Source organism: Phacochoerus africanus, chromosome 9 (genome assembly GCF_016906955.1).
Source record: "Phacochoerus africanus isolate WHEZ1 chromosome 9, ROS_Pafr_v1, whole genome shotgun sequence".
In the NCBI taxonomy this organism is placed as follows: Eukaryota; Metazoa; Chordata; class Mammalia; order Artiodactyla; family Suidae; genus Phacochoerus; species Phacochoerus africanus.
The window spans coordinates 31,467,832-31,494,487 of NC_062552.1; the positions used below are offsets into that span (position 1 = coordinate 31,467,832).

Consider the following 26,656-nt stretch of genomic DNA (forward strand, 5'->3'; position numbering starts at 1 on the left):
AGCAGGCAAGGCAGGTAACCCCCAGGGCCAGGGACCAGGTGGCCTTGGGAGCTCTCAGCCCTGGGCCCTCCAGCCAGTCCTCACCACACTTGACCCTGTGGTGGCATTTGAGCACACTGTCCCCTCTCAGAGCTGCCCAGCTCCCCGCTCTCCTGGTAACCCCCCGACCCATCTAGGCAGCCCCTGCTCAGCCTCCATGGCTGATCCTGAACGCTGGCCACCCGGGACCCAGACCTCCATCCCCCACCAGTCATTCCCAGGCCACCTACACAGCCTGAGGGGCACCCACCCAAACCCCAGGCTCCCACCCACTGCCTGCTCCATTGGCCATCAAATGGGACCCCCAGCCAGGCAGCCAAGCTCAGCTCTCAGGGTCAGGCACAACCTTGACTCTTATCTCTCATGCCTCAAATCTGATTTCTCAGCAGATACTGTTCCCTTGAAAACAAGATCCAGAACCCAGCCGAGGCTCACCTCCTCTGCTGCTGCCACCCTGGTGTGGCCTTGCCTCCTCACTGCCCCCACTTCCCACACTTGTCACCTTCCCCACACAGCCCGGCCCTTCCCCAGCTGGTGGCCAGTTAGAGCAGCTCCTCCCATCAAGAGGCCTATCTCCACGGCCCACTGGGCCCTACACGACCCCCCCTTAGCCTCCTGACCGCCCCTCCCTCCCTTTGCCCCAGCCACTGGGCCTCGTGCTATTTCTCCCAACATGCCAGACAGGAGGCCACCTCAGGACCTTTGCACCAGCTGTTACATTTCCTCTGCCGCCCTTCCCCCACCCCCACTGGAAGGTCAGTCCCTTGGGGACAGAGGGATTTCAGCGACCTTGCTTATTGGCCCAGGACTCAGGACAGAGCCTGGCACCAAAGCCCTCATGTCACAGGCTCTGCAAATGAAGAGCCATCATCAGTGAAAGAGGGGACGAGCCAGAGCATCAGCCGCTTTTACCTGATTCTCACAAACAGGCTTCTCTACCAGATTCTGGGGGGAAATGTGTCTGCTGCTAAAGAGTTTGAACACACTGGCCTGCTCCAGCTGAGGAAAATGAGCAGTGGGTGGGCCAAGTGGCAGCATTTAGCCAAGACCAAAGGGCAGGCTGGTGGCTGGCCACTCCAGAGCCCATTTCTCCCCGCTGGCCCCACCAACCCAGCACCCAGCTCAGCTTCCCTGGGGCCCTGGAGCCAAGCCAGCCCCACCCCCACCACCCTGAGACCAGCCTGCAGGGGGCGCCCATCCTCAAGAGCTTCTCTGACCCCTGACTGCCCCACAGCTGTCCTCAGGCATAGGACCCTGGAGCTGACCTGTCGCTCATCCGCACCCTCAGGAAGAGGCCCACGTGCGGTGCGCTCAGGGTGGCATTCCACCCAGGGTTCCCTCCTGGGGGGCACTTGCTGTGGAAGCCCCATCCCTAACTGCACAGTGGGGACTCCTGGCCCTGGCCAGGGTGGGGGCGCCAGGGGCCTCCCACCCTGTCATCCACTCATTCAAAATGCATTCACTGAGACTCACCCTGTGCCCGCGATGCTGGGCACCGGGACGCCACTGTGAGCAAAGCAGGCAGATGCCCATCCTCATGGAGCTGGGTCCTACCCAGATATACACACCAGCACATACACAACGACTACCCCCGACACGAGCTGGGGAGAGGCCAGAGCCTGTGAGAAGCTGCAGTGGAGCCCTGGATCTGGTCAGGGTGCCCAAGGAGGGCTCCCTGGGGAGGGATAATGAGTTGGCACCTGAAGGACAGGGGTGGGCAACACCCAGGTGAAGAGGGAAGAACAACCCAGATAGGAGGGGAACAGGTGCAAAGGTCCTGCGGCCAAGAGCTCATGGCTGGCTCAAGGAAAGACAACAACATGGAGGATGGGAGAACACAGCACGAGACGCAGCTGGATGGAAACGGACCCAGGGGCCGAGGGGAGGTAGCTGCACTCATCCAGAAAAGAGGCGAGGGCAGCCCGGGCCGGGGGTTGTCTGTGCAGGTAGAGAGGTCCCCACAAGCCCTCCAGCTCCAAGAGTTTCCTCCCAGGATGAAGTCTTGGCTTTAGGCACCTTTCCCAAAATTCTGTGCCCACCAGAGACCACAGGAAGAGCCTGGAGCCAGGAGCCAGGCAAAGGGTTCTCCAGGGCCAGCTGCCCGCTGCCCCTCTGGGCCAAGCCCACTCCTTGGAGATAACTGGCCTCCTGGGGGTTCTCCATCTGCCCCAGTGTCACAGCAGGTGAGGAGGGGGCCAGGGGATGGGCCCAGGGGGAGGGGAGGCCACCCCTGCCTCTCTCCTCCGCTGCCGGCGCCCTCTGCCGCTCTGGGAGCTGGTCATGATGGAAAGAACCATTGTGTGACCACAGACTGGACCCTCTTCCATCCGTGCCCCGGGTGTCTCCTCTAAGGCTCCTAAAGTAACGATCGCAATAACAGCTAACATTTACTGAGGGCTTACTGTGTGCCAGGCTCTGTTGTCAGCACAGAGTCCTCACCAGAAACGGCCACAGAGGTACCAGCACTTAGCCGAGTTTGCCCGTGTGGGAACTGTGGCCCAAAGAGTTAATGACCTGCCCGAAGACACGCACCTGCAGCCTGGCAGCTGGGCCCTGCCTGCCATCACGCTCTGCCACCTCCCCAGGGAACTAAGGACTGAACCGACTCACCGGAGGCCTCCAGCCCCCCGTGCCACTTCTGCTTCTCAGCCCAGAACTTGGCCTCCAGCCTGAAGGACCCAGCTTCTCCCAAAGGATGGCACGTGTGCTCTGGGGTGGATCTGAGCCCAGATCCGTCTGCGCCTCTCCACCTTCTGCAGAAACCTCCAAACGTCTGATTCAGTTCAGCGACCACATGCCCCCTGCCCCATGAGCCTGGCACTGGGACCTGGTGGGGAACAGCAGGGCCCCCGCCCCGTGCTGAGAACCTGCCCTGCACCGTCTCCCACCAGCCCCAGTGGGATGGGCCCCAGGCACTCACTGGGGGACCAGCTCATTAAGGCACCAGCCCTGGAAGCGTCTACTTCCTTCTCCTCCCAGGAAAACGGCCTCCCATCCTCTTGCTCTGGGGGCCTGACCTGTGACTGAGACATCTAACCTCATTTAATTTACTCTGAACAACACCCCCTCAAGGTAGATTTTATCACCCGCATTTTCTAGACCACAACTTGGAGACAGAAGGAAGTCATTGGCCCTCACAGCTCAGCTACTGACAGAAACCGCCGCCGCCCCCCCCAATGCCAGAGGCAGAAATTCTTCCACAGCTGCCTGGCCTCCCTCCGAGCCCTCGGCAAGAGCCACCAGCACGTCTGGGGCCTGTCCAGACAATGAAGAGACGGGCAGGACATGTCCACAGGCTGTGCCTGTCCCAGCCATGTGTCCAGTTTCCAGCAACTGGGGATGTGAGCTGACATCTCTGAGAGCGACGCGCCAGGGGAGCTTGGCCCCTCCCCACCCCACCCAGGCCTCTGCCCCAGAATCTCCACAAAAGCCAGAGAGTTGACAAAGATCTCCCCATTAACCCAGACTAACCCCCCATTAACTCAGCCCATCCCACTGGAGGCAGCCACAGGAAGCAGAGCCTGGAGAGGGGTCCTGCCACCCAGCACAGCTGGGCACAGCCAGGGCCCCCCTCAGTCCCAGCAAACAGCAGGCATCTGCAGGGATATTCGGAAGGGCCTGAGGTCCCCCAGGTATCTCCCCAGCACCTGCTGCCTCACTGACCTCAGCTCTTACCAGCCCCTCCCCATTCACTTCCCTGCAGCCACACCGACCTCCTTAGCCCCCAAGCCCCCAAGCAGGGTCCGCTGGCCTCAGAGCCTGTGCACCTGCTGTGTCCTCAGCCTTTCTGGCTCGTCCCCCACAGAGCCACACACCTGCCAATCCACTCACTCATATCTCCAACCACACGCCACCTCCTGGGGGAGGTTGTCATTGAACAGTGTCTAAAGTAGACCCCCCAGCCCACACCCTGTCCCCCTGCCATGGCCCTTCTCATCCGACACAGCGTCTGGAGTTAGCTGTGCCTCGCAGGACTGGCAGCCTCTACAGCCTGTGAGCCACGGGGGCCACTCCTCAGCCCCAGGCTTTCAAGGTCAAGGTGGTGCCCTGCCTGGCCCAGGCTACAGGGCCAGCTGTCCTGCCTGGCACCCCGAGCTGGGGAGACAGCAGAAAGCTCCCCCAGGGCAGGCTGGAGGAGTGGAAGGTCAGGAGCCCACAGAGAGTGGGCAGAAACAGGTCTCCCCATGGTCACCCTTGGGGTCGCCAAGGCCAGGTGGGCAGCTCAGATAATCCTGTGTCACACTCCAGAGTGACAGCCACTGGGGACAAGGGAAGACACACTCACACGCACACACACTCACACTCACTCACTTGGGTACAGTCAGGACCGGCAGAGGCAGCACTGCTGTGCACTTTGGGGAACACAAAAGAATGTCCATAACACCCCAATGTCATTGCCCTGCCCAGCTGCCCATCAAGCAGGCTCATAGCTACACCTGCTTCCTCACTCCCCAACCCTCCCCGCCACCCCCGCCGGTGCAATGCCCGGCAGGGGGCAGTTTTCTGCAGGGCTGATCCAGCCAGTGTGAGACCCAGCCTGGCTGGCAGGCAGAGCTCAGGGTGAGCAGGGGCTGGCAGGCCTGGAGGGTCAGTGGGGAGGAAGACTGAGGGACAGGGCACCAGTGTGGGGCGGCCTGGGGGCCGTGTTCCTGCCTGTCCCACTCCCTTGGACACCATGGCAGGGGCTGGAGTTGGCAGGCCTCTCCCTCACCCCAGGCCCCCGCCCACCCAGGTAACCGGTGCGGCTGGAGGGAGAGGGCCCAGGCCAGCCAGCTCCCCCTGCCCCTGGTTGTCCAGCTCTACCTGGAAGGCCGCAATGAGAAACGGGGGCCTTGGGAGTTTCCGATGTGGCTCAGTGGAAACGAACCCAGCTAGTATCCATGACGCGGGTTCGATCCCTGGCCTCGCTCAGTGGATCAAGGATCCGGCGTTGCCATGAGCTGTGGACACGGCTTGGATCTGGCATTGCCGTGGCTGTGGTGTAGGCTGGCAGCTGCAGCTCCGATTTGACCCCTAGCCTGGAAACTTCCATAGGCCATGGGTGGGTGTAGCCAACCAAAAAAAAGGAAAGAAACGGGGGCCTTGCCCAGAGACCCCAACGCAGGGAAGTCCTCCTCCATCCCCTAAGTAACTGTAGTGGAAACAGTGGGGCAGGGGATCAGTCCTGTGAGCCAAGCCCGGCTCCAGCCCAGGGAGGGGAGAGCAGTGTCTGTAATTTGTTTTAATAATCCTGCTGAACTGGGAGAAAATTAACAAATGAGAAACCGGCTCTAAATTAATCAAACTTCCCTGTCCGTCCCCCCACCTTCCGTCTTAATGAAGGTTATTTATCCAAGGAGCAATAAAACACAGAATTAAATTAAACAGGCCTTTCTTTGGGTCCCCCCCTCCAATGCCCCAGGGAGGCAGCGTCTCCCTGCTTACAGCTCTATAAGCTGTGCCTGGGGGACCCCAGCAAAGCTACAATTCCCGCCAGCAATCGGGGGGTCCCAGGAGCCCCACAATTAACACACCCAGCCGGGTCTCACTGCCAGCTCCCTGCCAAAAATACGAGCGGCCGTTAACTCAAGCACGTTCCCAGGGAGGGCCAGGGAGGCTGTGCGGCCAGGCCTTGTCCGGCTTGGGGCTGGGGCTGCAGCAGCTTCTCTGTGGGGGAGAGAAGGACGAGGACGAGGCATGGAAGGCGGGGGCAACCCCACCCCGCCAAGGAGGAGGCTCTGGTGCCCGCCGCAGGTTCCGGCCAGAAACTGCCTCCCGGGCCATCCTCCTGGTGGGGAGGGGCTGGACAGGGCGCGGGGCGCAGGGGGAGCTGAGGAAGGACCTCCTGGGAGGACAGGGCTCAGGGGCCCCAGCCTAGGGTCACCACGTCGCCCTCGGGACAGGGCAGCACAGCCCACTGGCCCTGGCAGTTTGTCGGCCATCTGCCTCCCCAAATATCCCTTCCCTGCAGCTTTTGAATCCCTTTATGGTTCACCAGGGCCACTATTTAGAGTCACAGGTTCCTAAAGAGCTATTCTCAGGGCCCCGCTCAACCGTTCCCTTTGGTCTCCCTCTGGCTTTGAAAACTGCAGTAACAATGGCCTTCCATCCGCAGCTGTCACATACACTCCCCCACTTAAGCCTCACATCCGCACCATGAGGAACATGTGCCACGACGCCCACCTTATGGGTGAGGACAGCTGAGGCTCGGAGAGGGCCCTGGACAAGGCCCATCCCACAGTGGCTGAGGGTCCCAGGCCAGATGGGTTGGAGTTTGGGGACCAGGGGTGTGGGACCAGGGGTGGGGAAGAACAGGGCTCTCTGCGGAACCGCCAGGCCTCCTGGGAGCCTCCGCAGCGGCTTTCTGTGGAGCTGAGGCTGGGGGCTGATGGTGCCCTGGGAGGATGGGGGGCAGAAGGGGAGGGAGGAAGGAGGGGAGGAAGGGGGCAGAGAGGGGAGGGGAGGAGGGAGGGAAGGTTATCAACTCCTCGTGTCTGCCTCTGACAAGGCTACAAATTCAGTCTACGTAGGGCAACCAGAGAGTCCTTTTAAACATAAATCTGGACCCATCACTTTCTGCTTAAAACCCTCCAAAGGGCGCTCATTGCACCTGGAGTGAACGGTCAGACTCCCCCTGGGGACCCAGGAGTTCCCACAGATCCAGTTCTGCAGCCTCTTCTCTCAGCCCCCTTGTTCCTCAGACAGACCAAGGCTGTTGCGGCCTCAGGGCCTTTGCACTGGCTGTGCCCCCACGCCACCCCACCCCCACCCCCGCCACAAGGCCAGCCAGCCACCTGGCCCCTTCCTTACCTCCCTGACACCTTGTTGAAAAGAGCCGTCTGCCTCCTCCTCCACTCTCAAAACCCCTGACCCTCTGCAATTTTCCTCCACAGCACCTGTCACCACTGAATCACTGCCGTTTACCGTCTTGTTCCTGCTCCAGAAGGTCACCTCCACGTGGGCAAGCATTTCATGTCTTTTCCTCACTGCTGTCCTCCTAAGCTAGCCTAACAGGTGACTTACTGTTTGGCTGGTGAATGAATGACGGACTCTAAGTCCATGGCCATCATTCGGGCCACCGGAACCGCCATCTGAACTATTCCATCAGTCTCCTAACCTCTCACTTGGTCCCAGGCCTTAGCTTGCACACAACCCTCCACTCCATGCCCAAAGGAATATCTTTGTGTGTGGCATTTGCCTTTTTAAGGCCACACCCGTAGCATATGGAGGTTCTCAGTCTAGAGGTCAAATCGGAGCTGCAGCTGCCGGCCTACACTACAGCCACAGCAACACCAGATCCAAGCTGCATCTTCAACTACACCACAGCTCACGGCAATGCCGGAACCTTAATCCACTGAGTGAGGCCAGGTATCGAACCTATGTCCTCATGGAAACTAGTCAGGTTCCTTAACCACTGAGCCACAACAGGAACTCCCCAAAAGAATATTTTAAACCCCAGACTGGACCAAGGCACCACCCTCAGGATCAAGTCCACACTTGGCCTAAGGCCCTAATTGCTCCCAACTCCCTCTCCACTGACCCTCTCCCATGCCCCCAGCCCTGCTGCATCCATACCAGATACAGCTCACGTTCCGGCCATACTCGTCCTTTCCCTGGAGCATGGTCATGGTTCCCTCTCTGCTGGCAGGACACCTCCTCCAGGCAGCCACCCCATGTGTGCCCTGCCAGAACGCACCTCTCCCTCATCTGAGCCCCCACAGACCCTCACCTGCACCTCCGCCACAGCCCTCCCACACCCACAACTTGAGCTGTGACAAATCCTATGCGAGCCATACCTCCCCATCCAGGAAGGACCCAGATTTATTCCCTGGCAACTCTCCCACCCCCACCACCTGCTCTGGTATCTTGCGCAAACTTGGAGCTCCATAAATATTTGCTGAAGCAAATGGAACCAGTTCAAATACAGCCCAGGGAGAGTGCCCATTAAGAGGGGCTTTTCCTCCAGGTTGCTGGCATTTCGGGCTGGTCTGAGGACAAACGGACCTTTAAGTGCCACTTAACTGCAGCACACAGGAGCAGCTGGCCTGCATTCGGCTAACCTCTCTTTGGGGGTTGCCTGGGAGGAAACGATTCACCCGGGCTGAGAGGTGACCTGGGCCCTGTTAAAACGGCAATGTGAGGCCGCCGGCCCAGCCACCAGCCCGTAATAGCAGCTCCTGGCCCACCCGGCAGCTTGTGTGTTGAGCACACGTGTGGCCACCCCCATGGGTGAGAACAGCAGGCACAACACAGCCACCGCTGAATTATTTATTCCGTACATTGTTAGCGCAGCAGAGAGAGCAACCGTGTCTCCAGGCTTCAATTAAAATATCAAGGCGCCCGCACCGTCTGCCCCGCCACATGGCCACCTCCCACTGAAACTGGCAGGGGAGCACCTCAGGGGAACCCAGAGAGCCCCCAAGGCCAGCTCTACGGCCTTCCTCTGCCTCCCAACAATGAGGCCCTGTTTCAGCACCGCGGACAGTGGCCTTCTGGCCCCAGGCTCCTCTGGGGGTCTGCCCCAGGACTCCCAGCAAACCTTTCAGGGCTCTGAAAGACCACTTAGTAAATCGATGTCCTGAAAGAGCCTTTCCAGCCTCCCAAAGCGGCCCTGGGACAAGCCTTGCTGGGTTTTTAGCCTACGTCCAATTCTCTAGCAGCTGCCAGCCCAGCCCTGCAACATGACAGCACAGGGAAGGCAGGATTTCCAGGCCCCCACCTGAGTGCTCATCCAGGCTCCTTGACAACCCCAGACACATCACACCACCTCCCTGGGAAGCAAATGTGTCACTCAGAAAATGCACATGACAGTGGCCAGGCTGGGACCTCAGCGATTGTCACAACCAATGGAAAGGGATTTTGAAAGGGTACAAATGTTGGCTGTGCCAGAACAGGGCTTTCATTGCATACGAGCGAGTTTCTTCAGCCTTCCCACCCCTACCCCAACCTCGAAATCCCTGATTCTAGGGCACAGACTCAGGATGAAGAAAAAGCTGACAGATCCTTCAGGAGCTGGCTGGGTCACAAGCTAACTAGGTCACCCACGAGATTTAATTCAACAACCCCCGGACTAGAATATGAGGCCGAGTGAAATCAAAGTGGGCGAGCTGAAAAAGAGCAAGAAATTCCAAACACATGCCGCCGCCGAGAACTGTAGAATGAGCATAGGCTTCGGGGAGAGCTGCAGGCCGCGCTGCTTTCTGCACAAGCCTCAGCGTCATCACCTGGAGAACAGGCAGTGATGCTGAGGTCCCAGCCAGCACCTTACACTAGATAACCCGTGGAGGACTCCTGACACGGTGCCAGGCACAGCAATGCAACTGCTCATCTTATGAGGCACCGACTACATCCCAGGCCCTGGAGACAAAGCCCGGAAGCAAAGGGACACAAGTGTGCCTGGTAGAGCTGACGTCCCAGTGACCAGCAAAGTCATGCATCAGGATGTCGGGAGAGGGAGCATTTGAGACGGGCCTTTGAAGCACAGGTGGAATTTCCAAAGCCAAAAAAAAAAAGTGGCAAGAGGGTATAATCCTTTTGGGAAAATGTTTGGCAGTTCCTCCTCAATCTAACCATTCACACAGCCAGAGAGCCAGCAATTGTTTAGACCTATACTCATATACATAATACAAATGAGCACTTATGTCCATGAAAAGACACGTACACAAAAGTTCAGAAGAGCTTTATTCATCAGAGCCAAACACTGGATTCAGCCCAGATGACCAGCAGCAGCAAAATGGGTAAACAAATGCTGAACTGTGCCAACAATGACGCAGTGGAATAGTATGGGGCAGTGAAGAGGGGAAATTGCCAAAGTACCCAGCCACCCAGGGGAATCTCATAGACGGTGTGAGTGAAAAAAGCCATGCACGGAGTTCCTGTCTTGGCACGGTGGTTAACGAACCCGACTAGCAACCATGAGGCCACGGGTTCGATCCCTGGCCTCGCTCAGTGGGTTAAGGATCCGGCATTGCTGTGAGCTATGGTGTAGGTCAAAGACTCGGCTCAGACCCCACGTTGCTGTGGCTGTGGTGTAAGCCAGCAGCTATAGCTCTGATTCGACCCCTAGCCTGGGAACCTCCATATGCCATGGGTGCAGCCCTGAAAAGACAAAAAAACAAAAACAAAAACAAAAAACAGAAAAAGAAAAGAGCCACACGCAAAATTCTTACTGCACGATCCTATTTATATGAAGGTCAAAACCAGCCAAAACCAATCTATGCTGTGAGAAGTCAGGCTGCTGAGTAGCCTTGGGGAGGAGGGGTGTAGGCCAGGAGGGGCTCAAGGGATCCCGCTGAGATACTGAAAATGCCCTGTGTCTTGATGCTCACACAAGGACATGCATTTACGAAAGCTCAATAAGTAGTATCACTGTGTCTAAGTTATGCTTCAAATTTTTGGAATGTAAAGCAAAGACGGGACCTTCTTGAGGGGCTGAGGAACATCGGAAGCAGAGGCTAGCAGATTAGACACTGTGAGGGCCAGGGACTGGAGGTGGCAGGGGCTGGAGGAAGGGTCGGAGTCAGTGGGCGAGATGAGTGCCAAGCCAATGCCACCCCTGGAGCCCCGGAGGCTTCTGCCTCCTTCTGCCATACTCCAACCAACCACAGCAAAGGGAACGAGTGAGGCCAACTCCCCTCCCTGCCGGCCTGGCCCCCTGCCACCACCCTCCCTCAGCCGCCACCCTGGATTGCAATCCCCAAGCTTAATTTCCTGGACTTCGAGGGCTTCCATCCTGAGCAGAAATCAAGTGAAGCCACACCCCAGCCTCAGGCCTGCAGTCCAGCTGGGCCCCTCGGCCCACGCCCACGGCATCACAGAGCACACCTGGTTCTGCCTCCCACGCTCCACCTGCCACGTCCCCCTTCCCACCCACCCCCAAAGGGGCCACCTGAGCACCTGTCACTCCCAGGATAACCGCTCCAATTGGGTAACGCCCTCCCACCCCGCTTCCCAATACCACCACCCAAGCCTTCGCCGCCACGCCTCCCCGGGCAGAGGGAGTCCGCTGGACACACACAGACACGGCCGAGAGATGGTCAGAAGGCTCACACCCCACCAGCCACCAGTGAGACGTGACACATAAGACAAACCCCCGCCCCACTGGGGGATGACATACGTGTTTCAAAGACAATCTAAGAATATTGGAAAACGCTCCCAGCTGTAAACTGGTGGACAGAACCACACGGATGTTACGATCTCAACTCTGGAAGTAACACACAAAGGACTAGGAGGAGAGATACCAGCTCATGGAGGTTGTCACTCTGGATGGGGAGGAGGAGGCATGGGCATTTTTCATCTGCCCTTGATGCTCTTCTGTTCTCATGCAGATCTGCAGGAACCATGCTGCTTTTACAGCAGCACCAACAAGGGGGCATCAGGCCACCCGCCCAGGACCTAGGCTGACTAGCCCCTGCTCTGCGGAGCAGAGAGGCCAATATGATGCCAGGCTGCAAACCATCTTTGACACCACCCACAGACTCCAGCACCAACAGGTGCTGGGCTGAAGGGCCCGCCCACAACATCCGGGTGCCTGGAGGGGGCCCAGTAGGGCGCTGGGTGGCTGGGGCCCTGGCTCTAAGCCCTGCTCCCATGCTAACTAGCTGAGCGTTCCCTTCCCACAGTTTCTTCTTCTATAAAGTAGGGCATCTGCCCTGACCACTCTGCAGGACCGTTGTGTGCAATGACCATGAAAGACTGTACATGGGAAACTGTCGCGGTCAATCCTAAGCTCCTTTTCCTGGTCCCCACAGGCCCTCCAGCCCTGTCGCAGTTGCTAAGAGATGCTCAAAATCTGCCTAGAGCAGGCGCCGGAAGGTCCTAAAAGCTGGGCGCCGTATTCATGTGCTGAATCCTGAACTGTCCATAAAATATACACTTTTAATCAGAAACCAAACAAAAGCTAAGTCCCTGGTGCCTCAGCTGGTTAAGGATCTGGCATTGTCACTGCAGGGGCTTGGGTCGCTGCTGCGGCATGGGTCACTCTGAATTCTATGGGGAGCCACAGAAGAAAGACATAGACCCTAACTCAGGATCTCTTTCTCTCCTCCTGTCAATGGGAGACAAGAGGACGTGAAAGCTTGGTGCCAGCACCGATGGTGGGAGATGGAGCCCGAGGCAGGTGGAGGCTGGTGTGGGCAGGGAGGGCCCCAGATGAGGAGGAGACTGGAAGCCGGACATGAAAAACGGGTAGGGTTTCAGTATGAGGAGCCGCGGGATTGGGGAAATCATGCAAAATCAATAGAGTAAAAATGTACAATGCGCTCCAGATCACAAGGCCTTTCCCTCATCTCACTGTGTACCTTGGGGGTAGAACAAATGAAGCCGCTGATACCCTGATACCATGGTTGCATGGAAAACAAAAAAAGTGGTTTCAAGCTCCCCAAAAGAAGAGTCTTAAGGCCCTCCAGGAAGAAGTGGGAAAGCTCCTTCCTCAGGACCCTCAGAAAGTAGCCAGTAAATTAAGTCTGGATGCACTTTGCAGATGGGAAAACTGAGGGGAGATGGTCCAAGTGATGTCGCCAAGGTGCCAAGGCTAGTTAGAAAAGAAGGGAGGGCACCCCCCGCAGAGACAACTGCTGTGCAAGGGCCCGGAGGGAGCAGGACCTGGAAGGCCTGAGACAGAAGCTCTCCTTGAGGAAGTGAAGGAGGCTCAGGGCCAGCCCTGAGCAGATGCAGGCCCTGTGAGCCACCACCTCGCGAAGCTCATCCGTGAAATGGACATGCCGGGCAGGCGGCGGGAGGACTGGTCATGCTAGAATGAGGCCGGTGGGGTGAGGGTGGAGGGGATGGACAGACAGACAGCGCGGCCTGGTCAGTGATGATCAGCTACCGTGGCTCTCAACACCTTCAGGGCAGCCGGGGGTGGAGGCCCTGGTCCCCAGGGCGTCCTGGATGCAGGGAGGGCCCGGCTCCTGCCCAGCCTGCTTGCGTGTGAGAGCACAGGATCAGAGGCAAAGTCTCTGTCCCGAGGAGGCCGGCAGCGGGCAGTGCCAGGAGCCACACGAAGGCCTTCTGCACTGACAGAGGCACCCCAAGAGCGCTGTGGGGTCACCCAGGAGAGGCCGTGGTCGATTGAAAGCAGAGGAGAACACACAAGTGCCCACGCCCGCACACGCTGGTGAACGGTGCCCAGAGTGCAACACACCGGCCACGCCAGGCCAAAGAGTTCTCTAGCAGGTGTGCAGGGAGCAGTGCCCCCGGCCAGGCTGGGCTGGGGTATGTCCTCGGCGCCCTGGGACACCCAGGGGAATGTCTGATGCGCCCACACAAGCCATAACTGAAAAGCATGCCATGCCTCGGCTGCTCCAGGTGCCCCTGGCTGCCAGTCAGAGGCTCAGTCGGAAGCGAGAAGCATCTTTAGAGGAGCCCCTCTCAGGTGCCCTCTCTTCCTGCCCCCGGGATCCCCGGTCTGGGGTTGGGAGGCGAGAGGAGGGGTCCCCGTCCAGGCTGACCAGCCAGGCCGGGGGGTCAGGGTGGGAAGGGAGGCAGTGAGGGGCTGGTCTCCGCTTCTCGAGTTTGTTGTACTTTCCTAATAGATTTTGCGTCTGTGTCACCAGGACACCGAGGACCATCTCAGAAACCACTTAAGCAATTTAAAATAATCCAAGTGCTTATAAGGCACTTAACATTTCCTCATACTTCAGGCTTCCCAAAAACCCCTTCCAGCTGCAAGCTGAGGCCGCCTCACGGTCAAGAGCGACCGACCCCCATAGGGAAGGCAGACACCCAGTCAGGCCATGGCTCCCGCTGGTCACCCAGCCCCAGCAGCCCCAGGCAGGCAGACGGCCAAGCCCAACAAAGCACCTCAGGTCCTCAGCCCCATCCCTCCGCCGCCAGGAACCCCCACCCACCCACCGCCCGCCAGCAACCCCCCACTAGTGACTGTGTCCTGGCCGGTGCCTGCTCTTGTCCTCCTTCAGGAAGCCTTTCCTGACAGCCCACTTTCAGGCTGGTTAAGGGGCCCCCTCATGCAGCCCCAGGGCACCTCGTTCACCCCCACTAGAGCACTCATCTCACTCTCATTGAATTACTGCCCATGTGACTCCCGGCTCAGGGTCCTTGGCCCATACTCCAAGTGTCAAAAGCATGGCACAGTCTGCACAAAACAGGGGTCCCCGATGTTTGCGGAGCAAAACAGTGAATCCAAGCACGACTTCACAGAGTCAAGGGGGACACCCACTCTTGCATGAACCCAGAGCCCAGCCAGGCTCCAGCCACCCTGGACACACCACAGGCTACACCCAAGGGAGGAAAGGGCCGGCCCTGTCTGGGTCCTCACTGTCATCGTCACCCCCACTTCAGAGATGAGGCTATCCCAGCTCAGAGAGATCCAGTTACTGGCCCAAAGTCACACAGCAAATCTGTGGCAGAGCCAGGAGGGGCACCTCCAAATGCAGGTCCAGGAAGCCCCCAGGGACTTGATGAAATAAGACTTCACACCCCCAGAGTCCCCTTAGCAGGGCTGGCTTATATCCAAACAAGCTCCCGGGCTCCTAATGGGGGGTTGGGTTTGAAAGGAAACCAGTGTCCCGGCACAGAACGTGAGAAGAAACGTGGCCCCTCTGGGAAAGTTCAGGAGGCTTATTCTCTAGGAGCCCGCAATCCCGCTCCTGGGTATGACCCAGGAGAAACTCTTCAAGAGCACAAGGAGACATTGGCAAGGACGGTCCCCCAGAAAGATCATCCAGGAACCCTCCTCGGTGACCATGCAGAACGGACAGGAATCACACAGGGCTCTGTCGCAGTGGAGAGCTGCCTGGCACAGGAGAGGAACCAAGCAAACCTCGTAGCAACGTGACTGAGCAAGCACAGAACAGCCACGGTGTGATCCTGCATCTGTCACGCTTAAAACATGCAAACCAGAACTAAGTGTTATCGATGGAGAAACACATGTGTGTCCATATTTTTTAAGTGCACAGGAATTAAAGGAATTGAAAACAACCCATGCAGGGCAGGGCTGCGGCTGTCTCTGAGGGGGTCCAGGAGACGCAAGAAGGGACCTCTGATTATATTTATGATGTTTTCTTTCTTAAAAGAAAAACAAATTCTGACCCTATTAGACCAAAAATTCAATATTGGACCAAGTCAGGCGGTGGCTACAAGGGCAGTTTATTGTATTACCCTTCATAATTTTCCATACACTTGAAAGAGTTCATTTTTAAAATATGTGACGCCTGGTGAGAGAGGGAAACCCCTTCCTGTCAGGCCCACATAGGCGATGCCATTCATCTTTAATAAAATAAAGGTTCTTCATAGAGCTGGGTGCACCCAGCTTCCCACAGGTCTCCTCTCCCAAAAGAGCTGACCCTGGAAGCCACTCCCCTTGAAGAGCCACGCCCCTCGAAGAGCCACGCCCCTCGCCGCTCCCGCCCTCCATCCTAAACTTCTGGTGTCTCCCACCTGGAATTCATTCCTAAGGGTTAAGCTCTGCCCCCTTCCTGCTGGGGTGGGGGCAGCTTCCAGAACCCGAGCATGGAAGGAGGGAGGCTGCTCAGCGTTGGGGGATAGAAGCTGCAAGGAACACCCACTGCCTCTCCCCTAGACCCCAGCCTTGGGGGGAAGCAGAATGCAGACCAGCTGCTTCTCTTTACTCCACAGCCCTGACCTGAGACACCCAGAGCCATCAGGGTCCCTCTCCTCGGCCCAGGGCTGGGGGTCTTCTCTGTGGCCCCCACACTGCAGACACTTCGGCTCTAAGGAGTTTCAAATCCCCCTGGGACCCTGGCCTGGTTGCACCCTCACCAAATGTGCAACTTGCAGCCAGGGCCGAGAAGAGCTGCCAGCCTCACCCCGGGCAGATCCCAGGGACAAAGTGAGGCCTGGGGAAGCCTGAGGTCCGGAGGGAGGGAGGGGCAGGGAGAGTGGCTGGAGCACAGCGCACCACAGTGACTGCTCTTGGGGCCCTTTGGGCACAAGGCCCTGTGCTCCCCACTTTACATCCCGTTGAACCCTCGCAACCACCCTGTGCATTTTGCAGACTGAAAACTGGGCTCAGAGAGGTTAGGAGACCTGCCCAAGGTCACAGAGCTGTTCGTGGCAGAGTCAGGATTTTCTCTTGCTGAAGCAGGTCCACAGCCCTGTGACTGGCCTGGTCTCCCCACAGCCCTCATCACCCCAGTCACCTCACAGGCGAGCCAAGGAGAGCCCAGAGCAGCATCACAACGTGCCTGTGGCCAGGCCACACTTGCAAGGGGAAACTTCTGGAGCTCTGCAGGGGGGGCATCCTGAGTTGGCGGAGGGGTTACCAGGTTGGGGGAGGGGTGCCCACTAGGAAACTCAGCACTGAGATGCCACAGGCAGTCATCAAGGTGGCAGGCAGGTGCATGGCCAGGATGGGCGCCAGGCTGGGGAGTGCCCGGCCACAAGCAGCTGGGCTTGGTGGCTGCTTCCCCCTCCTGGCCCCAGGGTGAGGCCACCCTCACTCAGGGAGAGACACAGAAAGGCCCAGAGAAAGTGCACAAGGGATGAGGGGGAAGGGAGCTGGGAGGACATGAGAGGGAAACAGAGTCAGAGGCTGGTGACAGATGTAAGAGAAAGACAGAGTGTCCCTGCTCCCCGCCTGCACAGCCCCCCGGGCCAGGCCTCTCCTCCCAGCCCCCAGGCCGGGGAGGCAGACCTGGGCCTGCATCTCATCACCTTGCCCCAGCCCAGGCCCCCAAGCGAGAGGCAAGCATAAAGGTCAACCGGAATATAAAGTAGAATTTGCCTTTTCATTTCCAGCATGTCTGGGTCATAAAATGCTAGTTTAATAAATTGGGGGAAACAGAAAAACACACAGTTCGCTCAGGGCTGGGCGGGGTGGGGGCCTAACGCCGGCAGCACAGCTCCCTCGCTCAGTCCCACACCTGCTCCCAAGGCCAGTAGCCGCCCTCATCTGTCTGCCTGTCTCCAGGCCAGGCAATGGGAGTGAGGGGGTGACTGAGGGGTCCAGGCCAGTCGTGCCCGTGACATGGTCTTGAAACTTTGGGGAGACCCATGAGTGTACACGAGAGACCCCTGTACCCCAGGATTTCAGCCCTTGGCTGGTCAGGAAAACCTCAGGGTTTTTTTTGTTTGTTTATTTATTTGTTTGTTTTTGGTCACCCTGCAGCATATGGAGCTCCTGGGCCAGGGATCAGATCTGAGCTGTAGTTGCAACCTAAGCCGCAGCTGTGGTAACGCCAGATCCAGGGATTGAACCTACATCCCAGAGCTTCCAAGACACCACTGATCCCATTGTGCCACAGCAGGAACTTCAGGAAAGCTTCAGGTTTTGAGTCAGGGCTTGGACAAGGAATCTGACTGCCCGGCAGACATCAGGAAGGGCGTTCCAGGAGGAGGGCACGGCCCAGGCAGAGGCCCGGAGGCCGGCCTTGGGAAGCACGGTGCTTGATCAAGGAGGCCTGGACTTTGGGAAGCTCTGCGCCCCTGCGGGAACGGCTCCCGGGTAGAGGAGTGGGGCCAGAGCTTTCCTCACCCAATACCGTCACTGCACAGCCCGGAGAAGGCAGCCTGCCCGCCCAAGGTCACACAGCAGCAGAGCCAGGCCCAGAGCACAGGCCCCTGAGTACTGAAGGCTTCCAAGGGGCCCTCAGCCCTCCCCACGGCAGGAGCCACGGATCACCCCACCCCTCCCACGCCTGACAAGGGGAGGGTCGGGAGGACCCCAGGACCATCTCACAGGGACTCACCAGGGTCACCCCTCTGCCAAAAGCCAGCACCCTCTGTCCAAAGAGCTCCCCACCCTGCAGGGCTCAGACTACCTACCCCCTTCAGATGCTCTGTCAGCAGGAGACCAGGACCGCCTTCCTCGAGCCCTACTGTGCGCCCTCCGCCGCCTGCTCCCCACTCTATCATCGCACACGGCGCAAGGTGCATGCGATTCTGCCCAGTTCACAGATGACACGAGGGGGGTTCTGTAAACCAGTTTACAGAGATGAGGGGGGTTCCGAGACGCTGAGTGAGCTGCGGCCAGAATGGCCCGAATCTGGGCGACCTCCTGCGTTGCCTGGGACGCGGCGCTCAGCCAATACCCAGTATCAACCGCCAGGCCCTGCCTGAGCACTTCCTGTGTTCCCCCACACCCCGTTAGTCTTCACAACGCCCCATGAGGTAGGTGATGCGTGGGTCCCCATCTTAAGCACAGAAGTGCCCCCTGGTAACAAAGGCCATCAGCCCAGGGCCCACGTTCTGCCTCCCCCGCTGCCTCCAGTTCTGTCCATCCTCGGGTCAGGAAGGGGGGAGCAGGAAACAAAGGGGGAGGAGTTGGGGGTTGGGGGGGCAGCAGGGGGAGAGCTGAGAGGAAGTTCTGCCCTTCGTCTCCTCACGGCCGCTCCGTGGCTTCACAAGGACAGTTCAGATACTACCTTACGGGTGAGGGAACTGAAGCCCCGAGAGGCTCAGTGGCCTCCCACAACATCCTCTGCAGCTAGAAGGAGCAGGGTACGGGTTTGGGAGCCCCCTTGGTCCTGCTCTCCCTGCCCCCATAGCTGTCTGTGTCCTCCTTCTAGAACTCCTGGATCACGTCACAACCCAGCACAGTCCTCCTGCCCCGGGCCTTCGTACCTGCTGATCCCTCTCCCTGGAACACTTCTCCTCCCAATATCCATGGGGCCACCCCCTGCACTCCACTCAGATTTATGCACAAATGGTTCCTCTTAAAATATCCCCCTCCAGAGTTCCCTTGCGGCTCCGCAAGCTAAGGATCCACCATTGACACTGCAGCAGCTCAGTGTGCTGCTATGGCGTGAGTTCAATCCCTGGCCAGGGAACTTCCACAGGCTGCGGGTGTGGCCGCAAGAAAGAAAAAGTCCACCTCCAACCATCCTGTCTAAATGGGCACCCCACCCCCCATGGCTCTCTAGACACTCCTGGCTTTGTCCTACAGGGAACTGCTCCTCCTCAGTGACATTAAACTCGTATGTGTGTTCCCTGCCTCCCCTTCAAATGCAGAAGCCCTTGAGACCCAGGCCTCCATCTGCTGTCTTTCCTGTTTTACAACGTTCCCCACCTGCGCTGCCCGTGAGGAGCACCTGGGGAGCCCAGGCCCTGTCCCAGATCCGATAAATCCACATTCGTGGGCTGGGGATCGGATACCAGGACTTTTTTAACTCCTTGGCTGATGTCAGCATGTGGCCAGATGGAGGCTGGGGCTGCAGCAGTGCGAGGCCCGGAGGAGACGTCAGTACAGATTCAGTGAGTGATCAGAGCATGAATGAGTGAATGAATGAATGGATTCTACAGATGCACAAACCAAGGACCAGATGGGGGACAGCGAGCCAGAAGACAGCAGTCCTAACCTTGAGCTTCCCCAGGCAGCTGCCCCTCAGCCCCTCGGCGTCACACACCTGCTCCCACCTGGGCTCCAGGAGCCACAGGACATCTCCAGGAAGCCTCCCCAGAGGCCCCCACTCCCCTTTTAATCCCCACTAATCAGCCTGTTTGCCAGGCGGGTGACCAGAGCTGAAACCCTCCTGCTTCCACTCCCGAATTTCCCGTAATCAGAGAGGTTCTGCCACCCAGGCAGGCCTTGGAGGAGGTGGGCTTGAGTGGGATGTGGGGATGGGGGGGGGGCCACTCCCTGGAGAACCCAGATGGGACAGAAAGCTGGGACACCAAGGAGGACTCAGAGCATCTGTCCAGTTGCTGCCAAGCCTCCCAGCAGATGTCCCAATACTGCCAAATACACACCCCAGGTCTCCTCGGCCATGGGGGCCAGGAAGCCAGTGTTCCCAGGAGCCTATGAGCCACCAGGCTCGAGAACCTCCAGGCCACGCATCTTGTACCTAACACCCCATCTGTAGGCAAGGGCTCGCCGGGAGCACAGAGAGAATTGGCAGAGGGTCGTGATTCCCCTCTCACTCCCTCCCCCCTTCCCCAGTTCAGGCTGGGGTTTACAGAGGGGCAGAGGGGCAGGCTCCCACCACAAAGGGATGCCTGGGTTTAGGGGAGGGACTCTAAAAGCAGAAGGCGGGAGGAGTTCCTGCCCGGGCACAACATGATCCACGGCATCTCTGGAGCTCCAGGATGCAGGTTCGATCCCTGGCCCAGCACAGTGGGTTAAGGATCCGGCACAACTGTGGCTGGATCTGATCCCTGGCCTGGCCTGGGACGGCTCCCCAAAAAAGGAAAAAAGCAGAGGGCGGGAGTTCCCTCATGGCCTGGTGGGTTGGGAATCTGGAGTTGTTACTGCTGTGGTGAAGGTTGGATCCCTGGCTCAGAAACCTCCCCAGGCTGCGAGTAGCCAAAAAATTTAAAAGTAGAGGGAGAGCCACATGGTCCTCACCTCAGGAGCACAGCCCCTGACAGCCACCCTCAGCAAGACCCCTTCCCACACCTCCTCCGGCCCTCCCCCACCCCCTGGGTCGCCCAGCATTTCCCACAGAAATGCCCCCTCAGCCTGTACTGGCGACAGCAGCATCCCACATAGCCACCATTTCTGCCAGAGCAGTGCCATCCCACGCCTTTTACAGATGCACGAACTGAGGCTCAGAAAGGCCACACAGTGTACTAAGCCAGGTCTCAAACCCAAGCCTATCCAAGGGCCAAGAGATAGGAGAGCAGAGTGGTGAAGAGGGCAGATTCAGGGCCCCGCTGCCTGGGTTCGCACCCCAGCTCCACCACTTACTAGCTGTGTGACCTTGGGCAAGTTGCTTAGCATCTCTGTGCCTCACAGGATAAGCCCTGTGCCGCCGCTGCTGGGGGCTGCTGTGCGGATTAGGGCAGAACCTGACACGGGATACAAGCCTCGGGGAGGTGCTTATTTCCCCTCAACCACCCCTTCAGGACAGTCCGTCCTACTCCCCTCTACAGCAGCCTACAGCGGGGACAGGGGCTACCTTTTAACAGGCAACAAAGCTTTAAGTGCTCATGCCCTCTCTGCGGACGGGGTCCCTGCTGTCACCACAGAGTCTGAGGAGACCCGGAGGTGCAGATGCCTCGCCCCGCATGTGTCCATTCTGCCAGGGTGTTCACGAGGGCCCCCAGGGACTTGCATTTGCGGGATCCTGCAGGTGCAGCCCAGAGCCCAGCAGGGTCAGCTGACGGTGTGAGTCCCATCTCCTCACCCCTAGAGCGAGTGGCCCTAGACAGCCCAGCCATGAACAGGCACAGCTGTGTTCCCATGAAACTTGGTCGATACTAAAATTTGAATTTCACATAATTTTCCTGTGTCACAACATATTGCTACTCTAATTTTTTTTTCAACCATTTCAAACACAAAGACCAGGAGTTCCTTGATGGTGCAGCAGGGTTAAAGATCGGGTGTCGTAACTGCTGTGACACGGGTTCAGTCCCTGGCCTGGGAACTTCTGCATGCTGTGGCCACAGCCAGAAAACAAAAACATAAACACCATTCTTAGTTCACGGGCCATACAAGAACACGCAGTAGGTTGGAGGGCAAGCCAACAGAAACAGGAAACAAATAAATATGGACATGACTCCAAACTGTGATGTGGGCCAAGAAGGAAAAAAGGGGAAATAAGACAGACTAACTGGGGAAGCAGGGCGTTTCTCTGAAGAGAGTCCATTTCAGCTTTAGGTTGAATAAGAAGGATCCAGACCTAGAGAGCGAGGGGGAGACTTTTCCATACAGAGGAGACACAGGTGTAAAGGGGCTGTGGTGGGAACATAGCATGGTGTCCTCCAGGAACAGAAAGGGAACAGTGCGGCAGGTGCAGAGTACACCCAGGAGAGGCCCAGGGATGTGGTCAGCACACCAGGTGGCCCAGGGCCCCTCCGACTGGCGAGCAGTTTGGAAGTTTGCATTTTATTTTATTGTTGTCACCTATTCCTGTGGCATATGGAAGTTTCCAGGCCAGGGGTCGAAACAGAGCCGCAGCATCAGAGCTGCAGCTGCCAGCCTGCACCAGAGCCACAGCAACAAGGCATCCAAGCCACGTCTGGGACCTACACCACAGCTCAGGGCAACCCTGGATCGATCCCTAATCGGCTGAGCCAGGCCAGGAAACAAACCCGCATCCCCATGGATATAGCTGGGTTCTGGGTTTGTCACCACTGAACTGCAACGGGAACTCCCAGAAGTTTGCATTTTAATCTAAGAGCAATGCAAAGTCAATAGGAAATTTAAGCAGGGTGATGAGCAGCTTTTTCTCCAGGAAGTGTTCGGAAGGAAGGAGAGCCTGCAGGGTTTGCTAACGGTGGAAAGAGAGAGATCAAAAATGCCGCCAAGTTTTTGGCCTGAGTGCTAGAAGACAGAGCTCCCTTCAGGGCAGACAGACAGGCTGAGAGAGAGCAGGGAACACAAAGACTCCCCATGCGCCCTGGGTGAGGCGCCTGGGGAGGGGGCAGACAAGCCAAGCACCAGGCAGGCAGCTTCTCTAAAAGCAGCCACAAACCCTTAGAGCACTTAGAGCGCCGCATGGGATAAGCACTCACAGGGCCAGGAAGGGGAGGCACGCAGAGGGCTACTGTCACTCACCAGTGTCCCTGGCGGGGACTCTCCTCTGAAGCTGGGGCACCTGCCCACCCACGCGCTGGCTGGCAGCCCCTTCCTCCTCCCACCTGCTTGCCCCTTCCGCACCCCCTCCACTGCCCCGACTCCTAGTTCTCAAGTCCCACTGTTGTGACAGCAAGAAAACCGTCCTTATCCGCAAGTTAAGCTGGCTGCTCAGTCTCAACATGACAGGACACACGCAAGGCCCAGCAGATGGTGGGGCCTCTCCAGGATCAGCCTCAAAGGTCACCGTCTGTCACTGCCCACTAGGTCCAGCCTCTTCCGCATCGACGGAGTCACTCATGCTGACTTAAGGCCCAGCTACAAGCTGGACAGTGACACCTCCTGCCGAGGGACTGTGTGCCAGGCACCGTGCTAGGCCTTTTCCGGACCGTAACCCTCCATCCCCACGCCGGACCTGAGACCCCTGTCACCCTCATTTTGCACATGAGGACACCAAGGTGCAAATGGGCTAAAGAATTCCCCGAGGTGGCAAAAGCCATCTGGCGCCAATGTCCAACTTCTTAACCACCAGGCCGCGCGACCTCCCCTGCTTGGAGCGTCGGGGTTTTTCTCCACTGCAACATGAACGAGGCGCTCAGTGAAATGATTTCTAGACCCCTCTGAGCTCTTACAGGTCAAGGATTGAAAACTGCTCCCTTCCAGGCACTTAGTAAGTGCTTTCTTCCCCACAACGATGGCTGCTCTAGGACAGGATCGTCCTGGCTTGGCCACACTGTGGTGTAAATGACTGGTCTGGGGAGGAAATGCAGTGGAAACGCTGGAGCAGAGATGCAAAGCCCGGCCAGACTGGCTTCAGCACTGGGCTGTCCCCACGACAAGTACCAGGCCACAGCCTCCGCGTTAAGCTCATCTCCAAACAGTACGCTCTACGTCCATCAAGACTCCTGGTCCTTGGACAGCACAGCCCAGACGCAGGTGAAGGGGGGATGGGAAGACCCCCAAAGTTCAACTTTCCTGCCTCTGTAAATGGCTTTTCCGTTTCTCACCCAGCCTCTCATTTCTATCAGTTTAATTATTGAGGAGCCCTCTTGTCGCCAGCCTGGAACGTTAATGCTGTTAAAAAGGATCCAGGGACTTCGGACCACCGCCAGCTGTCTCCTCTGGCTCTCCCCCACCTCCTGGCCTCTCTCCTTTGCCAACTCGCCCCCTCCCAGCCCCTTTCCTTCTCCCCCACCAGGCGTCTACCTCCCCGTCCTGCACTCTGTGCAGCCTGGGGGCCCCCTGCCCCCCTGCCCCCACCCACCCATCTCTCTGGAACCTGAGGAGACACAAACAAAACAGAGGCCACAGTCACACGCCTATGTGTCCAGATGGGCAGAAACAAAGGACACCTGTGAGCACCTTCGGTCCCAGTCCCCTCACCCTGTCCGAGCCGTCCCTATCCTGGGGGCAGTCAGCACAGAAGGCACAGCCCATTCCCACCTGGGACACTGGGCGCCCTGGGAACAGGCTGTATGGCCCAGTGATGACAGTGACCTTTTCCAGAGGGTCCTGAGTTCTCTTCCATATCGCTACAAAGTGGGCACTGGCTCCCACCTCCACCAATGTCACAGCCCCAAGGGCCTGATCTGGTTGTTTTACCATCTTTTTAAAACACCCAGAGCCACCAGGGTGTTTAATACAAAGCTCAGATGGGGACACTGCTGCAGCCCCCTCTGGCCTTCTCAGAGGCTGGGGGTGAGGCCCAGACCAGCCCACGCAGAGCTCCCACCCCACCCCTGCTGTGATAAGACTAGTCTAAGGGCCTTTCATTCCCACCACCTATCCCTGTGCCCACCCACCGCTCACCCCCACTTCTCCCCTGGCCCCCAGAAATGCCCCCAATTCCTGATGCATCATGGGATTGGGCAAGTGCAGTCCAGAAAGCATCCGAAAAAGAGGGACCCAGCCTCAGGGCTGCCATCCCTGCTTGAGGCCAATCCGGGCACTCACTAACTCTGCAGACTTTGAGGAGAGGAGGGGCCACCTCCAGAGACCAAGAATCTAACAGCGGGTGAGGGAGAGACCCAGAGACTCCCTCACACTAACCTCCCTCCCTGCACACACACCCCCTTTGGCATACACGCGCGCGTGCGCGCATATTCACACACTCACACACGCACGCGTGCCCGCACACAGAGCAAACGAGGAGGCTCTGAGAGAGGAGCGGGCACATCATTATTGGTAAAATGCTTGTAATGTTTTTCTCTCTACCCGGTAGCTTTCAGTTGTTTTAGCAGCTTAGCGAAGCACTTGGCTCCAATTGAATTGCAAATCAGCAGCTCTTGCCCCAGGAAGAGATGAAGGGAGGCAGCAAGGAGGGGGCTGGGAGGCACCAGAAGGAAAGGGAGAGAGGTGTGTGCAAGGAAGAGGGGGAGAAGGAAGGAAACGAGCCAGGCCAGCCAGGTTCAGGGCTGAGGGCACCAGATGCAGGGGCCACCCGCTCCCTCCAGGCTCTTCCCCAGCTCATCTCCATTCTCTGTGGGCTCAGTAGCCAATGCCTCATCCCAAAAAATCAGGACACATTTCTAACTATAATTTCGAGGTGGAGCGGGAGGGCCACACGGGGCTTTCTCAACCACCCAGCAGAAAAACATATCTTCCCTGGGAATTGCAATTATTTGAAAACAATGTCAAAACAAAAGTCTTGCTTTTTCACCCTGGCAATCTCCTACATTCACATTTCCATTCCATGCCTGTCTTTTAACCTGTCTTCCTTCCTATCTACCTATATTTCTATTCCCTCTGTCTGGGCTTTTCAGATCTCTGTCTGCCCATCTCCTCCTCCCTTCTGTCGTTCACCAGCACCCCCCAACCCCTCCACCCACTCCCGCCTTAAGAAATCCCTGCAGAGGAGCAGAGGTGACCAAGGCCCTGCCCGCAGCTGTTTCAGCACCATGGTCAGCACCATGGGGCTGCATCCTGCTGACCTCGTCCCGTCCCGGGGACCACAGGTCAGCCCCAAGTTCTCAGGTACTGCTAGGGCGTGGGGGGGGGGAACACACCCTCCCTCAGCTTGGGGGGGCGGGGAGACAGGAGCTGGTCAGCATCCTGGGTGTGGAGGGCCCCAGCTGTTGTTGGAGGAGCATCTGGGGGGGGGGGGCCCGGCCAGCCACCCACCTTGAAGAGGCGGAGGATGTTGGCCACCATGATGGAGACTGAACTCGCCGAAGCACCGATGACGCCCACCACACGCTCAGGTTTGGTGATGATGGGCGGGCTGCCACTGCCGCAGCGGACCTCCGTGCCGTCCTTCTCGATGAGCGCCTGCACAAAGGTCAGGGACTGCTCCAGGGCATGGGTGTCCCTCGAGCAGGTGTCCAGAATGCGGGCGCCCAGCGTGATGTTGGGCAGCAGGTCCGGGTCGTTGTTGATGCGGTCCAGGGCAAAGAGCATGGCCTCCAGCCGGTGGATGCCCTTTTCCTTCTTGAGTTCTCCGCAGGCCTTGCCCTCAGAGCCACGGCCGTGCACAGGGAACAGGCCTCCCAGCGTGATGTCACCATCTATGCGGATGGAGTTCATGTGGGGGTGGCCTTTGGGCTTCCCCAGGGAGGAGGGCACCCAGGGCCCATAAAGGCTGAGCACCAGGCAAAGGGGCAGCCGGGCCCACCACCAGCCCCAGCCCCTCTTCCCAGGCATCTCGGAAATCCCTAGAGACCCATGAAGGGCAGGCCTCGCTCCTAGCCTTGTTGGGCCCCTGGCCCCACAGCCCGGGGAAGCATGGGCAGAGCAGCCCCCACCGGTCTCTCCAGGGCGGCTTCAGCAGCGCAGTGGCTGAGGGCGGCCAGCGGGCTGAACCATGCTGGTGCTCCCAGCCCCACGGGCAGCGGCAGGGAGCAGTCGGGCTGCAGCAAAGCTCTGCGCTTGGTCCCCACGTCCTGCAGGCCTGTTCTTGGTGGAGGACTGTGAACGGAGGAGAGTGCCCCCAGCTCTGCGTATCTTGGCATCAAGGAGAAAACAGCTTCAGCACTTGCCTCCTACCAACCTTAGAAGAGAGAGACAGGGAGAGAATCAAACAGAGGCCCGAAGAAGACGTTAGCTATTCTGATCTCTCATCAGGAGCCGGGGAGAAGGAGATGCTGGAGGTTATCACCAAAGACTCCGTCAATCTCCTGAACTTGGCTGCTGCTCAACTTTGGGTGAAATGGGAGAACCTGAGGCAGGAACTGGGTCATGTTTGAAGATTTCTGAAGGCCTGTGCCC

The 26,656-nt window shown here is 58.2% G+C and overlaps 1 protein-coding gene across 1 annotated transcript in view; it reads right to left on the bottom strand.

The window, feature by feature from the left end:
* Positions 1 to 26,431, bottom strand: part of GRM4 (glutamate metabotropic receptor 4) — an 89,770-nt gene extending 63,339 nt beyond the window's left edge. Inside the window, exon 1 of the mRNA XM_047795381.1 lies at positions 25,574 to 26,431. Coding sequence (XP_047651337.1) covers positions 25,574 to 26,092 — 519 coding nt within the window. The 5' untranslated portion in view covers positions 26,093 to 26,431. The remainder of the gene's footprint in view (positions 1 to 25,573) is intronic.
* Between the last annotated feature and the right edge of the window lie 225 nt (positions 26,432 to 26,656).